The following is a 23,609-nucleotide window of genomic DNA, read 5'->3' on the forward strand; positions in this document are numbered from 1 at the left end:
TTGTTGCTCTGAAATTTGTTAGAACTTCCTTGCTCTATGAGACATATGAATGAATTAAACTTATGAGTTTTGTCTCTGTACTTCCTCTAGAACAAAAAAAATTTAGAGAAGTCATCAGAGACAGAAGCTTTAAGTCCTGCATGCCAAACCCCAGCACTTAAAAAATATAGATATAATAATATTTCACACACGAAAAGTGTTTGCCCTTGTGGGATACAGTCAGAAAAGAAAGCATATCCTGGAGTTGTCAAGGTGGAGTGTGACTGAAAAAACCAACCAACCACAAGACCCCTCAACAAAACAGCTTAAATGGCCACAACATGGCCCTTTGCACTGTACCCCAACCCATGTACAAGCAAAAAAGGTATTGAGGGTTCTGCTAAAAGTATATTTTCTACATTAAAAAGAACAAAAACACACATTTCAACAGTTCTTTGCAGCATATTTTTCAGTTTTATTTATAAAATCAGATGCTCCTTTAAAGTGTACAGTTAAAATCACAACTGTAAATTCAACCACAGCTGAATATTGTTTCAATAAAATACTCCTACCAACTGATGTAAAAATTCATTCAATTGTGATTCAAAACTCGATTCAGCTGGAAGATAAACTTACCAATACATTACTCATTCAGCAAGTATTTACCAACACTGTAAAAATACATGAGGGTCCCTTCTGTTCATAGCAATGCCATGAAAGTATCTGCACAACAATTCATATTTTAAAAACATAATTCTACATTTATGAATACAACAACAACAACAAAAAAAAAAAAAATTTGCCAGCGAAATCCTCTGAGGGTTTCCAAACTGCTGACACCCCCACAGGGGGTAGTAACTGCATCAGTGCTGTACTAGCATGTTTCCCCTCTGACCACTAAATAAGTGATTTTCCAAGCAGCTCTAAACTGTCTGCAACATTTTGCCAGGCAAAACAAAGCCACAGAAACAAAACAGCAGGTGCAAATCCAGCTGCAACACTCACTCCATTGGCCTTTCTGATCAGAACTGCATCTTGCTGTGATCACTCCAGCACACTACAGAGACTGAAAGATTAGTACAAGCTGAAGTAAAAACTGCCAGCTCCTGAAAAGTTATGGAAATGAGGTCAAAGGCTTGATAAGGCATTTCATTGCAAGATGAAGTTGTGGTTCTAGCAGGGTAAAGAGTACCTTGGGAAAGTTTGGGGCTTTTTATCCTAGGGGGATAAAACCTGCTGATTTTGCAGCCAAATCCGTTTGATTTTTGGGCAAATAATTGTCTCATCATCACACAGGGCACTGATTCATCTGTTTACTCCTCTTACATTATTCTCCTACACCACAATTTTTTCCATAAGCCAGGAAATGTGTAGCCCCAGAGAAGGGATGCTGCACCTAAGATTTAGTCAGGATTACAAACTTGGAATTCAAACTCCTAGGCACATGAATTTTCATTATATATGGCCAGAGGCTCTATGGTATTCACAGCAATTCAAAAACTGTCTGGGCTGTTGTTCAATGATTCTACTGGGCACAAATTCACAGCAGTAGGGGGTACAAGAAGGGTTAACATCTCCAAACAAGAAACACAGCTAACATGATCAGGTTTCCACATGCAGAATCTTGATCACTTGTAGCAAAGACAGCAAGTGAAGACTCCCAAATTTTACTCCTGAGTTTGGAATAAACTGTGGGTATGCACCTTTGTGTCTTTGCCTCTTTTTATACAACTGGGATAATAATAGTCATCTTTTTGACATGTTCATGGACCTCTGGATCAAAAGCATTATTCAAGTGTTAGGTACATATTGCCATTCTCCTGAACTAAGTCTCACTGTTTTACAAAAGAAATTACATGTCTGCCTGCTAAGACATTGCAAATCAGCTCATTGTCATACTTGGGAAATAAACAAAACTTTCAAACTCAGGAAATAAAAAGAATGTACACAAAAGAGTCTACTGTTATCATAACTTTCTTTCTGGCTTAGGGTTCCAAGCTATTTTGGAGACAGCTGTCCTTACCTGAAATATTCAATTTAATCTATTTCACTAAATCTCAAAATGCATTGAAGCAATCATTTTAATTTAAGCACAGCTAAGTAGAATGGATTCTAGTGAGTAAGTCTAATTTGACAGATAAGTTAATTAAGAAGCTTCCCAACCAAGAAATAACCCTTACACAAAGTATCTGATTACATATTTTAGAGCAAATATTTTAGGCAGTGTGCTTATAAAGCAGAATACCATGTTTGGAAAATGCTGTAAAAAGACTAGGAAAGGTGTAAGACATTGCCCACATCTTCCTACTTGAATACATGACCTGCTACATGTAAACACCTACTGAAGTCTCTTATTTTAAGAGGTGTTTGAAGTTTGAACACAAGCAGTACTGAGGATGTGTGGACCTCTGCTTATTTACAACACAAGAAAAAAAAAAAAACAAGTTCAAGCTGAAAAAACTGAAAGACAAAGAAACGTAGCTTAAGAATAAATAGGAACCAACAGGTATAAACAGAACAGGCAAAAACTCTGGGGGAAAAAAACCTCAAATCCATAAAAAGAACACTGCCTGAGACGAATTAGCCTTGAAAACTCAAAAATCTGTAAAAATAACTTTCCTTAAAATAAACTTTAACAAGAAAGATTGTCACTGGATTGACTTTTACAAGTAAAGAAACCTTTAGATAAATATAGTTTACCTTCAATGACCTGCAGATCACAGTATCTTACTTGAAACTTACCAGTAACTGAAACTAGAGAAACAAAAATATTTCACACAGCAGCAAAAGGATTGCACAGAACAAAAGGGTAAATAACGTGTTACATTCTAAAATTTTGCTGAGAAAGCTAAGGTGATTAATAACATCACAAGGAAAATCAGATTACATCCAGCTTTTGATAAACAGAGGGGAAATCAGACAAAATTTACCAGGTTTTTAGCCAAGCATGTCCTGTTTGAAGAGCACTTTGAGACATTAATGAGAACAAGTCCTTTTACATACTGAAAGTGATTACCACGTTCTGAACTACAAACTCCTTTTTCATCCATGGATTTCAACAGCCAGAGACTCCATTACAATAAAGAGGTTAAATTTTATGCAGGAAGTCAACAGTGCTAAGAAATAATGAACATGTGGTTTGATGCTTAAGTTTAGCTCCACAACATGTGAGTTTTGAAAGCAGAAGAAATGAATTCCTTTTGGTTTTGGCATCACCACAACAAAAACAAATCAGAGAAACTGTTTAAATAATTTCCTATTTGTTATGTCTGGATTCAACTTCTCTAACCACTCAACAAAGAAAACATTAAGATACAAACTCACCTTCCCAAGCACTACCAAGGTAAGATAAAACTACTAGCCTTGACAGAGAAAATTTTCCATGGCTCTGTTTTTAAATAGCAGAGCCTGAGGATTGATACTTTTGGGTTGGTTGGGTATTTTTAATTGCTGTATGTAATTTCATCTCTGGTGTATTTGCAAACCAGTTTTCCTTAATTAATTTATGTATCTGTCTTGATAAACAGCTTTAAAATCAAAAGCTGTAAAACAACTTGACTCCAAAACACACATCACAAAAAACATAGGGAATAATTTGCTTTTTTTCACTTCTGTTTACTTCTTTTCGATGGGCACAAGCTGGCAAAAGGCATTTGATGCCGAATAACCTAGCCAGTTTCAGCTGCTCTTTAAAAAGCCTACTGGATTCTCAAACCAGCTACAGCAATTTCAGAGCCTCAGAATATTTGGATCTTTAGTTTAGACCTTTAAATACTGAACAAAAATGAAGAGTACTGTAGCTTGGTTTCAATACATCCACCTTACTCGGAGAGTAAACATGCTCTGATCAGTAGGTTCACCACCACAGGTTCTTAAACAATGCATCTTTTCACACTTACTTGCCAACTTCAGAAGAACAAACACCCAAACCAAAAAAAATCTTTGTATTTTGCTCATCATTGAGCAGTTAAAGGTTACAAACATAACCCATTCTGTGCCAAGTCTGTGAGGTCAGAAAGTGAAACAGCCTCCCACTGAAAGATTGTCTTCAGAGTCATGCCAGGAGTGGAGGGGCAATGGAGGAAGATGGATTTGCATGTGTGACTGCTCGTGTTGGTGAGAGATGGCCATGGAGACTCGCTGCTGGTATGGAGCACAGGCAGAGGGAAGAGGGTGGCAATGACACCAGGCAGTTGCACTGACACAGGTGCTGATGTCCTCAGCGTGGCAGGACTGGAGGTGGCTCTCCCTTGTTCTCCATGCTGTCATCAGCCACTGCAGCCTCACAACTTGCTTCCCTGCTGTCACACGTAACACAGCCCTTTGTAAAGGAGCAAGAAATAGCAGTTTAAATTCTTTTTATGAGTGTATTTCAAAGGGCCAAATCCTATGGAATGATACATTGCAATCTCTTGAAACCTCTCAAGAGGTTTGAGAGGGGTGAGACCTCTCTAAAAGCAGAGATTAATTATACAGGTATCCTGCAGATACTCACCCCTGCCATTTACCTTGCCTCACAGATCAGGTAATTTGTTTAGTGGAACATACAGTTCTACCTTTTTGATAAAAAAAAGCATGTGACTTGCTTGAATTTGAAGACCTTATCATTCAGCTTTATAAGCAAGCCCCTTATTGAAGATTTGGACTGCAACAACACTGACTAACATAAACAGCTGAAATGCCTGAGAGTATTGATATTTTTCTTGTTCTTGAGAAACGGTACAATATTGAAACAAAGTCTCCAAACAGAAGTCCTGTATTTCTTGCTACTGTCAGAAGCCTGGTTGTATTTGCAAAATCACAATCTGCATTGGAAAACACAACTTTCTGCTTAGGAACAGTTTCAGGACCTTAGAAAATAGTGATATTTGCATACCAATACATTTCCTAACATTTGAGATTATAAACATTCAACAGAATTTTCTACATGATCACTGGACATAATTTTGCTATCTGAATCAAACACAGTGTTCTTAACCACAACAGGACACAAGTTATCAGTGAGGTATTAGAAAAACAAAGACTAGTTTTCTGGTCTTGTTCCATAGCCAAGGACATACATATCTTAGTTTTTCTTATCTAAGAATAAATACCACATCTCAGAATGCCACATTTCACAACCCCAGCCCAACATGCAGTGCTAAAACAGACAAGAGATTTTTTCTGGTGCACAAGTACACAAACACAGCCTTAAAATTTTCTGTACAACTCAACACTGAAGCTCCAGCTCTCTGTGGGACTAGACCTGTCTTGCCACCCTCCATAGCACCTGGCAACCCTTTGAACTGATTAGGGCATTCTTTAACATCCATCAGTGCAAACCAGAAGCAGTTCAGCAGAGTGCCCAAGAGTTATACCAGCTAAAATAATGAAATACAAGATTGAATGAATGAGTACACATACAACAAACTGGCTATTTTTGTATTTCTTACAATACACCTGACCTTCCTTTGTGACTGAACATTTTTCAGCTTCCTGAACACACCTGATCTAATTTTATTGATATCCCAGCATTACATGCTATTCAATTATAGCAACAATTTTATAAGAAAAAGAGCAAAGGACTTACTACTAAGAGAAAAACCATCTCTAAATGCCTTACATGAGATCACGACACCCCTAAGCCTGCACTGTAAGATGGCCCTGGTTGGAAATGCCTGGGCTGGCCAAGGCAGGGCTGACCTGCAGCTCCTTTCCCACTGCTCACCTGGGTGCTGATTTGCAGGGGGACAGTCTGGGTCCGGATCCACGAGTGCACCTCTGCAAGCTCCTTCTTCTGCCCATCTGTAAACCAAGGCTGCTGCTTTTGCATGACTGCCAGCTTCTCCAGATCCTGCTTTAGAACTTCCTCTTTGATTCTGCAGGGAAGAGACACCTATGAGCACAGCTGTACTACACAAGCAAGGCAGGCACTGACATTGTGAGAGTCTCTTCACCACAATCTATGGCAGAAGCCTAGACAGCATCAGCTGTTGAGGGGGAACTGTACTTCATACCTTATTTGCTTTGTAAGGCTCTTTTCAACACTGGGCTAACAGTCTGGGGTATGTTTGCTGTTGGTTTTGTTGGAAGTTTTTGGTTGTTTGGTGTGGATTTTTTTTAATGGCTTTATGTGGTGCTTTTTAAAATATGGAATCCAATTATAAATTTTATATACATATATAAGCTAATCACAAGCAACTTGCAAATAATCTGTACTTTTACGCCTTTATGCATTCAAAGTACAGGACAATGACCAATCCCATTAATACTTCAGCAAAAAGGGTTACATGTTACCTTATTTTAACAGATGGGGGAATGGGAAAAAAGTAGACAAAAGTAAGTAAATAACCAGGCCTAAACTGCACAAAAATAATCTAAGACACCTTTTTGAAGTTTCATTGGTATGTATGCTGTTTCCACAGTCTCACTTTAATCCTATGTTCCATGCACAATTGCAATCTACATGTCAGAAATTGTTGATGTTTTCCAACCTGTTTGGCATTTGGTAATTCATTAGAAATCTCTCAGGTGTGTGATCCATCATCACCCAGGCTGACTCATGTTTCGATTTATAAGCTGTCCCTTTTTCTTCTGCTTCCTGATTCTCCTCTTCTTTGGAAGCTTCAGAAGAATAATTACTGGCAAAATACTTGCTGCTTTTCCCACTACCTGCTGAGAATGACCATGGAAGGAAAAAAAAAAAGCAGATGCCTGGAAAATCCCAGTAATTCAGCACAAAAAGTACACCACCCCCAGTGTATTCTTGCAAGTTAGCTCTGTAATACAAACACAGGTATTCCCAGATGATTGCTCTAGCAATTACTACCTATTGAGAATTCAAAGATAAAGTGCATTGTCTCAAATTATTAAAGATCTCCAAAGCTCTATTCACTTTTCTCAAAATTAATTGGCTCAACTTCTCTGCTTCTGAGAGGTCCTGCTATAGGCAGATTCACCTTTTGTCAAGTAAGATGTAAAGTAGTAGCTAAGACAGAGAAAAGTGATAATGAGAAAAATGAAGAGGGGCTTCTAGATTAAAGGAACAGCTTCTTAGACTCACATTTCCAACTACAGTGACTGAAACAAACTTGGCTTTGAACACTGAAAGCTGGTGAAAAGTAAAGGCCACAGATCTTCTTATATGGATTTCCCATCCCCACTACAGTATCTTGCTATTAATTATATTTTAGCAAGCCATCCAGCACTAAATACCTAAATCTTGGGCCTCCCTACCTGTGCCATGACCAGAAGTCTCGTTGAAGCTAGAGCCTAAAGAAGCAGATAAAGCTGATCCACTGCCTGATGCTGCTGAGCCTGAACCCAACTGAGAGTCCTCATACAACGAGCGGTCAGGAAATTCAAGAGCAGCACTGTTACCACTATCTTCTGGATCATTATCCTGGGGACAAAAGCAGATCCAACACATCCACAGAAGTTACACTGAAGTATGCAAAAGGAAATTCATGCAGTTACTGCATTTGTCACATGTTGACCAAGTTCTCATATCAATTCAACAGGTTTGGAGGTTTTAGCTCTGAAAATGAGTGGCGGTTTAGAACTCAGGATAACGCTCTTCATGGGTGAAAATCAACAAGCATCTGAACTCTAGTTTACTGGTTTCTGCTGTAGATCCTTCCCCAATTTGTCAGGATATTGTATGGCTGCATAAAGTTAACAATTTCTGCTGACAAGAGATGAGTCAGTTCCCTTCACGTCCTGTTAGATGGCGTGAAGCAGCCATACACATCAAGCAAAGGTGCACTACAGGGAAAATGAGAGTCTTCCTGATTCACTATGCGAAGCAACGGCTTCAGCAGCTCCAGGTACACCAGCTCCCCTTTCAGGACCCTACCCTGCAGTTTCAGCTGATCCAGCCTTTCCAGCCCAATCTGGATTCAGGAGGCAACAATTTTTTCCTTGCCTTCAGAGCTCAGATTCCTGCCTCTGAGTTTACCGCGGAAGTTGGAGAGGCCTTTTCTATGCCCATGTATGGAAACCGACCCACACGGATCCCTGTTCTTCTTTCATTAGCTGCATCCCTGGGAGACAGAGGGAGTAATTAGAAGAGTATCTTCCCTTTGTTTTGGTTCTCCACAGAGACTGTGGGACTGGGTGAAAAAGGATGCAAATTGCGCAGCACTAACCGAGTTCCACATGCATAAAAGCCCCAAACCCCAAATTCTAGCTGACAGTTCCATTGAAAAGGCTGCTGCCAGAATGCTGAGCAGAAGCAGCTTGCGGCAGCCAAGGCCAGAAGATCTCACATTTCTGTCATTTACTAAGTGCCCACACTGTACTGGTACAAGTTCCCATAAGCACAAATATAAACTGCTTTCTCCACCTCCTGTGCTATTTGTGACCTGCAGCATACATAGCACAGCCAAGAGAAAAAGCAGCTAACAAAGTCTGTGTCCCTGACACACAGATCATCACCACCAGTTTGGTGACAGAACACTGTGAAAGTCAGTTTCTCCTCTACACAAAAAACCTTTGTTACTTACGTGTTTATCTTCTGCATGTGGCTTAACATCAGCACTAATGGAAAGCTCCATAGGTTTTGGCAGCTCTTCTTGAAGCAAATTCAGCTGAAGTGGGGAGCTGCTCCGTGAGCTGCTCAGCAGCAGGGCCTGGTCACACTGGCCCTCTTGCTGGTCCTCCACAGATGAGTGAGGAGAGGCTGGAAAGGGCTGATCCACAGAGGGTGGTGCTACTGGTGATGGAGCACAAGGAGGGGGTGCTGGAGGTAGCGTGGTGCATGGATATGAAGAGGGGGGATAAAAGCACTGAGGGCTAGGGAGAAAGACATGTTGAGGCATCTGAGCATACATGGGGAAACCCTGAAAAAATACAGCCATAAATGTGCCTATGTTTGGGGGATAAAAGACTGGGTATGACTGTGTTCCACAGCACAGCTGTGATGAGGACATGGACTGAGGTTGTAATGAGCGAAGGGCAAGCTGCTCTCTCTGGCAACCTCCAGAAGAGGTTGGAAAAGTAGACACTGGATTTGAATAGGCAGGAAATCCCACAGGAGGATGGACATTCAGACTGGAGGACCTCAGATAGGACACTTCTGAGGGAGAGAACAACTGTTTCTGATTTCTTCTCTTCTCACATGGAAGACTAATTCTATTTTTACTAGAAGAGTGGCTATCTAAGCACTGTCTCTGAGGTTTCTGGCGCTTGAATTTTCCATGTTTTCCTTTTTTACAGCTAGCTGGGCTCATCTGCTTTGAAGGGGAATCACCTGAGGAAGAGAAATAAACATATTCACTGAACTGACAGAACCAGGGAAAAAAAAAGAGAAAAAAATAAACCACCAAGATAAATAAGTGTGGCTTAGTCAGGGAGCTGACTTTTCTCTGGATAATTCTTCCATAAACCAGTGATGGATTTGCTGACATATCTACAATATTTTTCTTCATGTCATCAATTTTCTTATCGATCACTTTGGCTTATTCCAATCAGATCTTTTATGTTCTTTCAAGGGGAGGCAACAAACTACCTGGGATTTGCAGGCTTTATTGCAATAACTATCTGCTTTGTGAAGAGTCTAACATAACAAGATCCAAGACTGAGCAGACCTTCTGTGTGGGCAATGCTGCTGTCAAATCTTGGCAATCCAAAGGAAGCATTCTGTAAGCAGCCACAATAAGACACTCACTAAATTATACAAAGGAGAACCAGACTTCATGGCCAGGTTGGTGTTGTAAATCATCTAACAAGTCTTTATTTCTCAAAGCTGCTGCCTACCTTGGCCACAGGAATGTCTGTTGTTACTTCCACTTCCCTGTTGAAGGTAAGTCCTAAATGGAGAGAGCAAGACCCTCTGTCGGAACTTGTCAACATAGTTCTGCTCCTCCTTTTGAGTGTGGGCTGACAAGGTCTCTTTTGTTAGCCCAACTGGCTTTAGGTCCTCAGGCAGCACTGTGAGACTCTGAGCATTCACAGGAGGCGGCTCAATCTGCTCACTTCCAACAGCAGCATCCTCCATTGTAGTCACTTCTTTGAAGAGGGAAGAAAACAAATCACTCTTTGCTCTGCCCTTCTGGTGTCAACTACCACAAAAGCCAGAGTGTTAAACAGAAAACAACCTCATCTGAGTTACTGAGCAGAGGCTTGGGGAGAAAACACCCTTTCAACTCAAATATAGTTAAACTAACATCAACTGAGCAAATTACTTTGCATGGTCTGGAAAATTTCATATTCACTTTGAATTTAGAGGCATTTCTTTCTTCATATTTTCTTAGTACAATAGCAGCTACATACTCTTTTTTTTTTTTCTTCTTTCTGCATTAAAATGAAATAATATTGGCCCCATAATAATTTTTATTTGAATCCTCAGTGGCCAAAAGCACATTGTTGTGTTTGAGGCATATGCAATGAAGTTCAAGGGGAAAGGAAACAATGTAGTCTGTTGAAACTATTTTACTAAAATACCCTAAAAACTTCCAGGCTCAAGTTCTTCCTCACAGCACCCTGAGAAGTACCTTAATATTTCAGGATTCACATTCATTGAGGACGTACCTTAAAATGAACAAGACTTTCTCACCGTGTACTTCAGGCTGGAAACATTGTGTAAATTTACATATCAGTCAGTGTTTTGTGAGTGTGAACAGTACCTGATTCAGGGTGTGGGACATGCACTATAGTGCTGCTGTAGCTGCACTGGCTGGTGACAGATATGACACTTGGAGCCTTGTTGGACAGGGTCAGGTCTGCCAGAGGAGCTCCCACCATGCCTGCAGTTGTCTGGTCTTTCAGCGTCTCTTCCAGACCAGCAGATATTGGCGTGTGGGACTCAACTGCTGACAGCATAGCAGTATCTATTGGCAAATGACAAAGTTTCTACATGGAATTCCGTTCCAAGCTCCCAATTCATCAAGTCTCACTGGGTCAGAAATAACCAGTAACTATGCAGGCTATTAAATAAGACAGTCTTATATACTAAAAAAAGTATTTACATGCCAGTGCAATGTCAGCACATACTAAATGTGGCATAAAATATGTGAGCAACAGAAGGTTCATTTAACAACAACAAACAAGAGTTCCTTTGATGCTTTCAAAGACTTAACATTTTAGCTTACATTTAACTGGAAGATCTAGGAAATTTAGGCAAATATTCACTAATATTTACTAAAATACTGTTAGCAACACAACAGTTTGAGAAGTGGACAAACTCTGGAACACACAAAAGTGACATATAAAGAAAACCCAAATCAGTTTTTGTGGTTCTAATATGATTGTCAGTACACTTTGTGTTACCTTCCAGTGCCCTGACTTCCTGCTGACTTTGCTGGACTTGTTTGTCATCTTCTGAAGATGACGATGATGTATTTTCAGAAGATTTACATTTCCTTTTCAATGCTGGAATACTGCAGCTCTCTAGATATCTGAAATGAAAGCATATGACAGGAAGCTCTCTCTACTTTGGGGGGTGTTTTTCTCCATTTGGAGAGACAAATATTTGAACAATCCAAACTGGAGATGCAGAGGTTGGTAACTAGTATCTAAAATTCACTGCAGGAAGTTCTGGACACGTATCTGCTTTCCAAGGAGTATTTTAAATAAAATCTATTACTCTTTGAGGGAAAAAAAAAAAAAGAAAAAAGAAAAAAGATTACATTATCCACTAGGTTAAAAAATACTGACATTTTATAAGTTATATCAACTTCCTGTTTTATATGGATGCATAACGAGAAGACACTGACATATTAGGACCATCAAATTCACTTAAATTCCTGTTGCACCAATGACAACCAGTTACAACAGTCAACAAATAGTTGCAAACAGAATCTCTTAGGTCCTAAACTTTTCATTACTGTGTAATTAGATTGGGCAATCCATCCCAATGCTCAGAGAGGCAGAAAACTTCACAATCAATCTCAAATTTATCTCATAGCTCAAATGCCAGACAGTTTAAGGCCAATGCAAACTGCTTGGATATTTACTTTCTGCCAATTAATCTTAAACTTGTATCACTCAAATGGTTTCACAGTTTATTACCTGATGATACTATCAACACAATTGATCTGCTGATAGGAAGGAACACGTGGAGTCTTCTTTGGATCATCATAAAATGTGTTGCCTGGTTCTGTGCCATCCCCTCTCAGTGTCTGAAGAAAACACGAAGCAGGGTGCCTCTTCCCTGGAACAGAGGACACCTTTAAATATTCCTCTCAAGGGCATCTAGACACAATCCTCACACAGATATATACACACAGGTAACTATATACTGGAATCCACATAGTGATACAAGGACATATGGCCAATGACTGCATAGATCTTGTTACAAAGTTATTCTGCACTTTTATCTCATTTTGTTTTGAGGCACAGGAAGGAGAGGGGGAAAGACGCCTGAAAAAAGCCAATCCCCCACACCACCTTAAACATCCATTTGAAAGAGCAAGCAAACACAAAGAAAACAGTATACAAAACCTCCTGCATTTAAGTTGCAAATAAGCCTGCAATTAATAATACTCTTCTTTCATTTATACATCACAGAATCCAACCCATTATTTAACAGTAATTCATAGTTTTGTATACCATGGATACACTGGCCAGAGTCCTATCAATATTGTCCTCTAGGATAGCACCAGCAGTTAACTTTAATAGAGAGTATCACAGAACAAAATATTTTCATACAGATTCCTATGATATTTGAGGGAGCATCCAGGTTTCTCTGTATATTTGTGCTACATACAAACTGCAAATGATGTGCATTAATATAACACTCAGTATTATCAATAGTAGTATCAATATTAAGCACTCAGTAATTAAATCCCTACTTCAGTGGGAAGTAGGGTCATATTGTCCAGCCTATGATCATTTCTAGGAGTTCACACGTAAGTAACCAAGGGGAGCTTCCACACTACTTGTTACAAGCACGTGTGCATTTTCACTAGAAAATATTACAGTATAAAAAAGGAGAAGTTTGTTAACCTAGAAAGAGACAGGTATGTTCCTCCATATTTCAAGGAGGCGTTAAAAAGTTATTGCATCTGCTGAGGTTATTTTTAGGGATGAACTGGGGGGAGGGTGGGGAGCTTGTTTGTCTGGGTTTCAAACAAAACAAACCTCTTCTCATGCCTAAGCCATGCTAAAAAATGCTACCTAAAGTTCAGTGTAACACCAGGTAGCCAAACTCATGGCTACAGATCTACAGGAGTTCATGTTACCTTAAGGATCATAACTACATTAACTTACCTCCCAAAACCTCCGAGCTCACAGCCTGTTCACTTGCATTCTGTGGCTTGCTCCTCGATGCAATGTACAGCTGCTGCCCCAGGTTCTTTATTCGGTTGACATCTGCACAAACTTGTTGCAATGTCATCTTGAGACACGTAAAAAATGCAAAGTCAGAATAAAATGAGTACAAAGAAGCCATAGGAGCTGACTTGGGATCTTTTATTCTTCCAATTGAAAGGGAGCAGACTATCAGCCTAAGCCTCGTATCTATTGGTATTTGTAAACTTAATTAATCCAATTATCATGGTTAATTTAAGTAAATTAACTATGATAAAGCTCAAACAGCCTCAGCATTTGAATGTTTTAATACCCATGCTCTTACTTGGCAATGAGAATGAGCTGATGACTTACTCAGGAGCCTCACAAGGAAATTAGGTATTTGCAATGCTTGTTTTAGGACAGCACTACTTCCAGTCTCTTCTATAGCAGTCAGCAAAATTAAGAGCGAAAACCAAAAGCCAGCACTCTGTAATTAACCAATTTAGCTTGAACATGGCTTTATTCTTCCCACTTCAGTAAAATTCATGATGAGAAGCACATATGTACACAGTAAACATTTTCATTTTTACAGGTGTATTTTCACTACTCTGCAGGCAGTGACACATTTATAGACTTACTGGTTCCTGTGTTTCCTCTGCACAGTTCCCATTGGAGTCACTTGAAGATGCTATGCTGATGTAGTGCTCATAAGAGCCACTGCTTCCAAGGCTTCCATAACCACTGGAAACATTGCTGTGAACTGGCTGTATGAGAGAGGAAGAAAAAATTTAAAAATCATCCTCTGAGAGAACAAAATGAAGGAAACAACATACTTTGCAACACAGAACATCGAATTAACAAAGACAATTGAGTGAAAAGTCAGTATTTGTCTGGGCTCTATCACTTGCTTATGAAGAATTCTCTGCCATGCTGCCAACTGTTTCAAGATGCAGATTTACCTTTCAGCATAAAGACTTGGCAAAAATGTCAAACAGATTTTTTTTTTTTTGTAATGAGGTTTTTGGTAATGAGCTGTATCCATTCAGACTTTTTAAAAGACCATCCTCAAAACAGCCCACTAATCAGACTCAAGTTTCTTTAGCCTTCACTAAGAAGGCCAGCCTGTGTTCTGAAGTTCTTTTGCCTTCTTTACCTGCAGAAGCAGTTTGTAAATTTGTCCTTGTAATTCTCTTATCTCTTTCTCCACGCTGCTCGTTTCTTTACTTCTTGGGGCAAAGACATCTTCATTCAGAGGGCTTCTGGAGAGAGCCAACAGTATTTCACTGTTCATTTTCATTTGATGAAGAAAGGATTTCTATAAACACTTAGAACAGATTCTTAATTGATTCTGATTATTTTATTTTGACTGTTCTGCTGAGTCAACACAGAGGAATGTCATCTGTCCCAACAGCTGCTCTGCTGGGGTAGTGGGGCAGTGCTATGAGAGCAGGGAAGCTCCAGGGAAGTCAATACACCAGCAGAGACACCAGTTAAGGCTGACAAGCATCTACCCCTCTGTCTCCTTCACTCATAAGGCAAACTCATACCCCATAAAATAAAAGATCACTTGGCAAAGTCAGAAGGCCATTCACAAAAGCCGTTTTCTCTAAGAGAAACCAGGTAAAAAGGCAGTCAATATCTTCAAATTTTTTGAAAACTAAGGAGACACATCTGAAAAATTAATTTGTATGTTCAATACTAACTGCATTTAGAAAAGACTTTCCCTTGGTAAATATTTAAATCCTGTATCAAGTAAATATACCAAAAGAAGGTCAATTATTGGGTTTTTCTGGTGAGTATGAATGAATTTTAGGTAATTAGTGGTTAAAGTGATTAATTTTATGTTGCTTTTTAGATTTTGCTCATCTAAAACTGGTACTTTCATTTGGACATCAACTATATGCAAAAACCTGCTAAAATAAAAAGCTGGCTTTGTCTTTTACTTTAAAGTAACTCACTTATTTTCACACCTAATAAACAAGACTAATGCTGTTCTGAAGGAATGGTCAGAAGACAGATGCTAGGCTGTTGTCACATCAGCAAGAGCAAATGATGTCCCTCGTTCAGTACTTAGACTGTTTTGTTTTGCAGAGCAATCAATGAAAAGCACTTTATTTGATCAATTCCACAACTGACTTACGTCCGGACTTTGTGTCGGCCAATGATGAACACAACTTTCCTGCTCCAAGGATTCACAAAACTGGACCAGCTGGTGTCCAGTATGACATAATCCCCATTTTGAGTACAAAATCTAATAGGTAAATGTTCAAAAGGGGGCTGGCCAGCAAATTTCAGTACTGGAAGAAAAACATAATCAAGAAGCAAGGTTTAGCTTACATTATGACAGTAGTGCAAGCACAAACACTAACAACTGGGGTTCTTAGAACTTTGGGATTGAATTTACCTTGATCTCAAACTGACTGCATGAGTTAATTAGTTAATTTTTGTCTAGATTGCAGATCAGTCACATGTCAAGCGATATGATAAAAGAATGATAAAGAATCATAACACCAACAGAAATTCCTCTAAAAGCAGCTCTTACTTTTCCGGTGAACAGTGATCATCAAAGGACGATCTTCTGGGTGCAAATACATCAGTATGGATGTTCCAATTAAATCCTGAGGTAAGTAACCCAACAAAGGCACTGCTCTGAAACCCAAACACATTATCACAGGTTATAATATAATTTCGACTATTTCCATCCTTAACCCTTTGCTGATCAGTGAATTGCCCATGCACAATCTACAGTGAAATTAACTAAAGCAACAGAACACTTCCCAACCCATCTCATAATCCTGCACTGTAATATTGACACATAAATACCCATGACAAACATTTCTGTGCCTGGAGATTTGACAGATATTCACATTTGCAGGCAGTTTTGTGCTTGTTTACATGCAAAGGGAAAAAAAAACATATCTTGAAGACAACGAGTCATAGGCACATTGTCAGTAATTATGCTTGTTTTCCACTGTTGATGCTACCACAGCTCCCTATTGCCCTGGATTAGGAAAACTGACTGCAGTTCTGTTTAACATGTGTTTTAAACCAACAAAAGAGGTTACATCTGTGGAGCGTTAGATGTTTCCATGAGTGGACTAACACAAAAGTGTTTTGTTTAATTACATATTGCAATTGCACAATTCAGCTACTTTACCTGGGTTTCCACCAGATGCATCACTAAATTATTTTTTCTACTCTCCATACATACCTCACAGGTCTTAAAAACTCAAATCTCTCACCTGTCATCTATGTCCAGAAAAACACATCCAGGGGTGTGTGTGGTGGTGAATATTCTTTTATCCATAGGAATTCGAGGAGCTAATAGAAACAAAATATGCACTAAGACAGAAAACTTGGGCATTACTGTTGCTCATGATATTTACTGGTTCCTGAACTTTATAATTCTTTGCTACTTTCTAACCAGTAACTCATAGAGATGTTACAGATTTTTAGGTACTACAGATTTCCCTCAAAAATAAAAATAACAAGTAGAGGTCAAATGTTTTGGGGCCTGGCAAAGGCAGCACAGATATTCTGGATTTGCATGCATGCACACACAAGCTGCAACTTACACAGGTGAAACTACCCAAGCACAGGTTCTAAACAAAGGAAGACAACTTTCATACACTGTGTTTTTCTATTGCCTTGGATATTTTTCCACTGGAACCTCCTGACTTGCCTTCATATCCAGAGTGGATTTTCTCAGCCACAGCTAAGCAGCAGGACTCTGCATCCACATGGACAGAAGTGCACACATGGACCAAGTATGGGGTGATTCGGAAGGGGTAACAACGTGCTTCTTGTTCTTGATCTTTCCCACCCCTGAGGAAAAGCAAAAGGGATTAACACCATGGTTTCAAGGCTCACATAGTGTGTGCCAGGGCAGAGAGCCCTGCCCAGAGAAGTTATGCTGAGCACAAACCCAAATAATCAGGTCCTATGCACACTCCTTTGAGATCCAAGGTCAACACACTCAGCAACACTGACCTCCCTCCTGCTGAAGTCAAGTAGATGTTTTGTCTCTAACACTTGCATTCAGACACTGTCTAGAAATACTCCACTCTAATGGTTAAAGACTACCTTCTAATTCTCAGTCCAAGAGTAGTCACAAGAACCACTCATTTGGTTTTGTGCTCTTCTTAAAGCTAAACAGTTTTTTTTCTGCTTGTTGTTTATTTGACACCATAATCTCTGTCTCCCTCAAGGTTAGTTTTCACAGACCTGCATAAGAAAGACTGCTCCAGACTTGGTGTATTGTTGTTCTTTGACTATCTTCCCTAAGAATTTGTCTTCCTAGAATGTTTTTGAACTGTAGCAGCACAAAACATTCTTGATGAGATCTTAACCATGGCTTTACAACAGCTGTGGTAACAACTGACACTTTCTATTGCAAATGCTTTTCCACCAATTGCAGTATCGTACCCAGCTCTAACAGAAAGAATTGAGTTCCATTTTTGAAGATTATAGTTTACACTAAAAGTTACTTTCTTATTGCTCATTTAGTTTTGTAAAATTGTTTTGTTTCTAGAGAGAAGCAAGTGAAGTGAGTGTCATAAAAACTACTTCTGACACTTCTCTCTTTGGGAAAACAAAAGATACAAATGGAAACTGGATACAGCAGAAGTCGAACTCATAAAAAACTATTTTCTTACTTAAGCCTAGAGTGTATGCTTGTGAAAAAATATTTTTACTCATAAAGCCAACATAATCAAAAGATCTGTTACATAAGGGAAGTAGAGACAGATGTTGTACAAAAACATGGGGAAAAACTGTTGTAAAATGTTTATGTGTCCAAGGAACAGTTCCCCCAACCTAACATTGCTAGCTGTCCTTCTATATTCATTTCAGGTGCCCTTACACAATTCAGGAGACAAAGGTGGTTTAAGAGCTAAGGTTGTTGAAACACATGAATGAATCAATGATCAACTGAAAGATGGAGTAAGTGTCTAATCTGCTCAGAAGCAAACAGTTCTTACTGAAATCCAGAGATCACCCGAGTCTGGGGACAGAACTGCACTGATGATTGAAAGCCAATCTCATTTTTTTTCCCTCTTAGTCAGGTTCTAAGCAACAAACAGCATTCACAGCAGCAACAAGTCAGGCTTCACAAGCCTCAGGAGCCAGGCTGCACAGTGGGACTTAGGTGAGTTTCTGTTAAGGCTTCTGCTCCAATCTCCCAAGCAAAACACTCTTTGCCCCCACTCTCAAACAGTAAAAGGGGAAGCAGCAATTTTTCACAAGATCATTCTCCTGCATGATTACTTAAGGAAACCAATAGGTCCAAGAGAAAAAGGTATAAACAGTTTTCCTTCTGTCCAGTGCAAGTTCATGCATCACTCTGGGCAAGATGTTCAAAATCTGCTACTGGATGACAATAATAAACACAGAAAGCCCATTTTGTAATGGAGTTTCATGAGCTCAGTGGTCAGCTATAACAACAGAACAGTTTCTGCTAGTACTGTACCCCTTGTCAGCCTACACAAAAATAAAACTATAATAATGCACTTACTTGATCCTGCAGAAAAAGGATTTCACCTGGGCATATTCATACGGAGAAGCTAATAAGATGAACACATTGAAAGTATCAGTTAATATCCTTTAAAAGGTCACACCTATCAGAAGTACGTTAAACTCCACATTTTCCAGACTTTCAGAGCAAGACTGAAGTCTCACAACCTACTCTTTTAGCTACCGAATTGTCTGTTCAAGAGTCTGCTCCCACCTCAAATGTTATCTCTCCTCTCTAGTCCACTCACTCTTAGAGAAATTGCTGATCTGGAACTAAATTCAGAGGAAATGCATATATAAAAAAAAAAAAAAAGGAAACAAACAAATCAATCAACCATTTAATGTACTAAAAAAAAAAAACTTTCTTCAGTGCATCACTGCAAAAAGGAAAGGTGATATTTTCTGGCTTTATGAGCCAAGTACCAAAAACTATATACAGACAAGAAAACCACAACTCCACTGGGGTGCCACTGCTCTGCTGGGTAGGTACATCATCCAAGTTGTGGAATCCCCAGCATTCAAAACCACCAGATGTCTCATATCTTTTGATACCAAGGACTTTGGACTTCTCAGAACTGACGCCAGAACAGCCCCATGTCAAGGCGGGCAAAAGACACAGCCTTGGCCTGCAAGCTACATTTGAACTGCTCACAAAAGCACAGGACTCAAAAGTTTCAGTGCAGACACATCCAGCACTACATAGCAAATCAGCTTAAAACTAGGGTTTGATGAGCTGTGTTCACAGCAGGCAGTGAGTGGACCATAAAGACAAAGCACCTAAGGAACCATAAGGTGTAGATTAAACAACTTTAAGCTCATAATCAGACTTACTTTCTTTTCAAAAAGCTGCGGTATTTGGAATGAGTAAGATGATACATGAAACAACGAAGTATGTGCCTTTCATTTACCCCAAGTAAGAGTTAAGCTGTCAGGAGATTAGCTAGGACTGGCCCCACAGCCACTCCAGTTTCCAAAGTGGAAAGGAACAAATGAGGCTGATGCATATTGCTAGCATAAGCACCTGAAATGAACTACTACTCTGTCCTCATTCTGCAAAGACAGAAAGACACACAGAGCATTTAGGAGCATTGCCATGTCCCACCTGTTTGACTTTCCATGTTCCAAAGGGGCAGGTGAGACTGATCAGTGTGTGTGTAGAACACACTCACATCCTGAGGGACAAGCAACTCCACAAACCGGGAGGAGTCCAACACTTTCTTCTTACAGTTCAGAATAGATGCTGCCTGCTCAGAAATATGCACTATGCGTCCAGACAGCAAAGAAAATACAGCCACAAACATGTCCTGGAAAACAAACATTAAAGGCAATCATTGCCTGAAACATGGCAGTGATAAGGTAAGGATTAAAAGGAAAACAACCCCAAAACAAACCAACCAACCCCAAACCACCACACACTACAACCTCAGGCTGAGGTTCAAAAATGTGTTGGGTAGTGTGTGATCCACTACACTCTCCAGTGCTGCAGCAGTGTACTCAAGATTTACAAATGCTAGTAAGACTGCATTAGTCTTCTCAAAACAGATTAATGCTGTCTTTGCTCTGAATGACTGGTTATCACTTCATACACTCCACAGATTTCAGAGGAATCATCACAATTCCACACACAGAAACATTCTGAGAGCTTTCCAATATTTTTTGCATTTTTTCAAGCATTAGCAGTATTTTTGATACATCATCCAACAGTACTGAATTTCAAAAAACACTTTTTTACAGTTGAGTCAAAAATCATAACATATACTGCAAAACATGAAAAATAATTTAATGTGGAGTACAAGTAGAAACCAAAAGTCCCTCATAACTATGGATCTGATTGGTTTAAAAAACTTTCTGCTGTCTCAAGAGACTACTCTGCTGTAAATGAATTCTCAAGGAGCTATTTGTTGCTTCTGTCCAAAAAAAAAAAAAAAAAAAATTACTATTTCTTCACTCACTATCGTTGGGTACTGACACAGCACAGACAAGATGTAATCTTGATTTATCTTTAAAACTTGAAGGTCAGTCTGGCTAAAATTTAAAGGCCTTTCAATTTTACACATTCTATTTCCACAAAACAATGTTAGGAGACTAAATTTAGCGAGATTGAATGAACTCCTTGAGTGTGCCTGAATTCTTACAGTGTTTTTTGGAGTGTGTTCAGATGCAACTGCCACCAACTCTTCTATGCTGTATGTCACCACATCTGCCTGAAATGCTCTTCGGTCATTCAGAGCCTGGAAAAAGTCATTGTTTGCTAATTGGAAAAAAAAAAAACAAAACAGAAAAAGCAAAACAAACACAAGGAAGTCAGTAAGGAGACTACTTGGAAAGTATTTCTTACAGCCCTTGTACTTTTGTCATCTTTTTGGTGAAGTCCAAGGTGAGATGAGAAGGTCTGTGTAGTGACAAAGGGAAAAGGAACACTGATTATACTACTGGAGTAATCTCATTTTGTTACAGAATACAAGCATGAAGAAGCAGTACAATTTTAGCTACTTAGTTCTGTGGGAAAACACAAACTAACCAATAATTTTTCAAAGTGGGATGGGAATACCATTTTCCTAATATACATAGAAAGTTACTGTTAGGCACCTCTTAGCTATGGGATTCTGAAGAAAAGAGAAGCAGTAGGGGGTACCTCAACAGAAGAGATAACACAGTTGTTTAACAAAAATGGCAACAAAACCATAGTGCTTCAGAAACTCAACTCTCTGCAGGATAACTGGAATGCATTCTTCTAATGCTATTTGTTGCAAACACATCTATGCAAACCATGCTGCTGCTCTCCCAGGTTTTCTCCACACGTACCTTGGACCTGCTGGACACACTGCAAGGCGTAGTTGAGAGCACTGATGGTACTGGGCTTGTTAGAAATCCTTTTCTCTTCAGGCAAACACCTTTTCATTTCTTGGATCATCATCATCATATCTCTGTGCGACTGGCTCCAATTCAGCTGCTCGCTGTAAAACAGAGGTTAAACTTCACCAAGGAATACTGGTGTTGATTTTTTTTACTACCACCCAATTAAAATTACTCTCTAAATTATCTTTTACGGGAATGGCTGCAGAGTCACGTAATATCCAGGAATGTCCTAACCCTCATTCACCAAATTTCCGGTTGTATCTTTCTCACTTCTTTGCATCTGAAGTTTTTCTCCTCTACCTTCCTCCTTCCCAGCTCCAGTATCATGGATGGCAAAATCACATTGCAACCACTCAGCTTGCTAAGATACCTAGCAACTAAAAATAAGATGATGCTTACCCTAGGTTTTCTAAATAACACAGGTATTTAAATCATTAATAAATGCTGATTCTTGATCTCTCTAAGGTTTTCTAGCCTTGAAGGCTGTACCTGGTTATAAGCATCTCAGGGAACCGCGAGGTCCTCAAAATACACCTGATGCAAAGATTTCAGGCCTCGTGACTTTGGAGTCTTTGTCATACTTTTTAGCTGTTGACTTCAACAGCTGCTGAACTGTTAACAGATAAAATCTCCCTCTCCTTACATTTGCTTATTTCACAGACTAAAAAATAAACAGTCAATATCCTCAAATCACAGATACTAATCCTACAGATGGGATATGAACCCCATTTTTTTATTAACTCTTTTCCAGTCGACAGTGTCATTAGTATCGTACTCTTACTATATAAATCATTGCATAAGTGTAAGTATTGCGTGGTAACTTCACATGCCTGTCCAACGCTGCATACATCACAGCTCTTTAACTTTTTTTTTTTAGATTAAAAAAACCAAATCGCTGAATTTCCGAACTCTCACGAAAAATTGTCATTTCAGCAACTTCTGTTTTGGTACTGCGAAACAGTCTTTAGCTGAAGCACACACCTAAGCTACCCAAGGGTCGCTGACGCGCGCGGCTCAGCCGAGCCCGGGAGGCGGCACAGCTCACCGGAGCCGCGAGCAGCTCCACGCTCGCCGCACCTGCACACGCCGCGGCCCGTGACCCCCGAAGTCCCGCGGCGACAGGGCCCGAGCAGCGCCCGGTCCCCGCTGCCACCCCCGCCGAGCACATCCCGGGTACCTGTTGGCTTTTTCGCCGCCGGCCTCGGGGCTGTGCAGCTCGGTCCCGCCGGGGCCGCTTCCCGCGCACGCCGCGCACCGAGCGCCCGCAGCCCCCCGGGGCGCCGCCGCCGCCTCCCGCCCGGCCCCGGCCCAGGCAGCCGAGGCCCGGGCCGCGCCGCGCTCCGCGCTGCCGCCTCGGCGCTCGCTCGCGTCCATCCCGGATCCGCCGAGCGCCACAGCACGGGGGGCATCGGCTGCCACGGCACCTCGGCACGGCCGGACCCTCGGCCTGCGCTACGGGCGCCGGTGCTGCAGGGAGAGCACGCGCCGCCTCACGGGACGGTGGGAGGAGCGGTGCGCCCCCTCCGCTTCCACCGAGCCGAGCGGCCACCGGGGCCGGTTCTGCTCCCCGCCGCGCGCCCCCTCGGCTCGCAGGTGTCCAGCGCGAAAGGGCCCGGCGGCCTCCGCTTCGCCTTCCCGCCCCTCCGAGGCCGCGCCTCTCCCGCCGACCCCGGGCTGTCCCCGCTGCGGGCCGGGAGCGCCCTGAGGGGCCGCGCCCCCGCCCCGTTACGTAACGCGGCGCACGCGGCGGCCCCGCTCCCACACACCCGCGCCACGTGCGGCGCGCCCCGCGGACACAACAGGAGGCGGAGGCGGGGTCGGAGCCGCTTTTATTGGAGGAGACCGCGCGCGGGGGGCGGGGCCCGCGCGGGCGGGGGCACCGCCCCGCCCCTCACGCGGCGCCGCACGCGGCCCCCGTGCGCGCGCATGCCCCGCCGCCACGTGCGGCGCCGGCCCCGCCCCTGGGCGTGGCCGGGTGAGGGGCGGGGCCGAGCGGGGCGGGGCCCGCCCCGGGTCATTGAGGCACCGTGCGAGTGGCGAGCTGTGCTGGT

The 23,609-nt window shown here is 41.2% G+C and overlaps 1 protein-coding gene across 7 annotated transcripts; it reads right to left on the reverse strand.

The window, feature by feature from the left end:
- Positions 1-438: 438 nt before the first annotated feature.
- PER3 (period circadian regulator 3) lies at positions 439-23,207 on the reverse strand. 7 transcript variants are annotated; one of them, XM_053997504.1, is made up of 21 exons: positions 22,736-23,207; positions 21,505-21,656; positions 20,835-20,950; positions 19,802-20,003; positions 18,701-18,749; positions 16,871-17,013; positions 16,431-16,509; positions 15,731-15,837; positions 15,329-15,485; positions 14,342-14,447; positions 13,827-13,952; positions 13,168-13,294; positions 11,968-12,109; positions 11,227-11,354; positions 10,584-10,787; positions 9,715-9,966; positions 8,463-9,208; positions 7,195-7,360; positions 6,453-6,633; positions 5,687-5,837; positions 439-4,300 (listed from the first exon to the last, which is right to left on the reverse strand). In XM_053997504.1, exons 1-21 carry the CDS (start codon positions 22,930-22,932, stop codon positions 4,199-4,201), a joined length of 3,633 nt encoding a protein of 1,210 aa, XP_053853479.1. In that variant the 5' UTR covers positions 22,933-23,207; the 3' UTR covers positions 439-4,198. The 7 variants fall into 7 exon arrangements, 6 of the variants coding, with proteins under 6 accessions (XP_053853479.1, XP_053853481.1, XP_053853480.1 ...); XM_053997506.1 differs by having other exon boundaries at positions 9,715-9,963; positions 22,736-22,820; XM_053997505.1 differs by having other exon boundaries at positions 6,453-6,630; positions 22,736-22,820.
- Positions 23,208-23,609: the final 402 nt, after the last annotated feature.

This window comes from Vidua macroura, chromosome 23, assembly GCF_024509145.1.
Source record: "Vidua macroura isolate BioBank_ID:100142 chromosome 23, ASM2450914v1, whole genome shotgun sequence".
NCBI lineage: Eukaryota > Metazoa > Chordata > Aves > Passeriformes > Viduidae > Vidua > Vidua macroura.

Bases quoted from the DNA above. Each gene is read 5' to 3' on its own strand.
- PER3 (XM_053997504.1), bottom strand. From the start codon at position 22,932: ATGGACGCGAGCGAGCGCCGAGGCGGCAGCGCGGAGCGCGGCGCGGCC. The intron at 20,004-20,834 runs GTAAGAATTCAG...TTTGTTTTCCAG, and splicing joins AACACACTCCAAAAAACACT to GACATGTTTGTGGCTGTATT. The intron at 15,486-15,730 runs GTAAGAGCTGCT...TTTTTCTTCCAG, and splicing joins GATCACTGTTCACCGGAAAA to TACTGAAATTTGCTGGCCAG.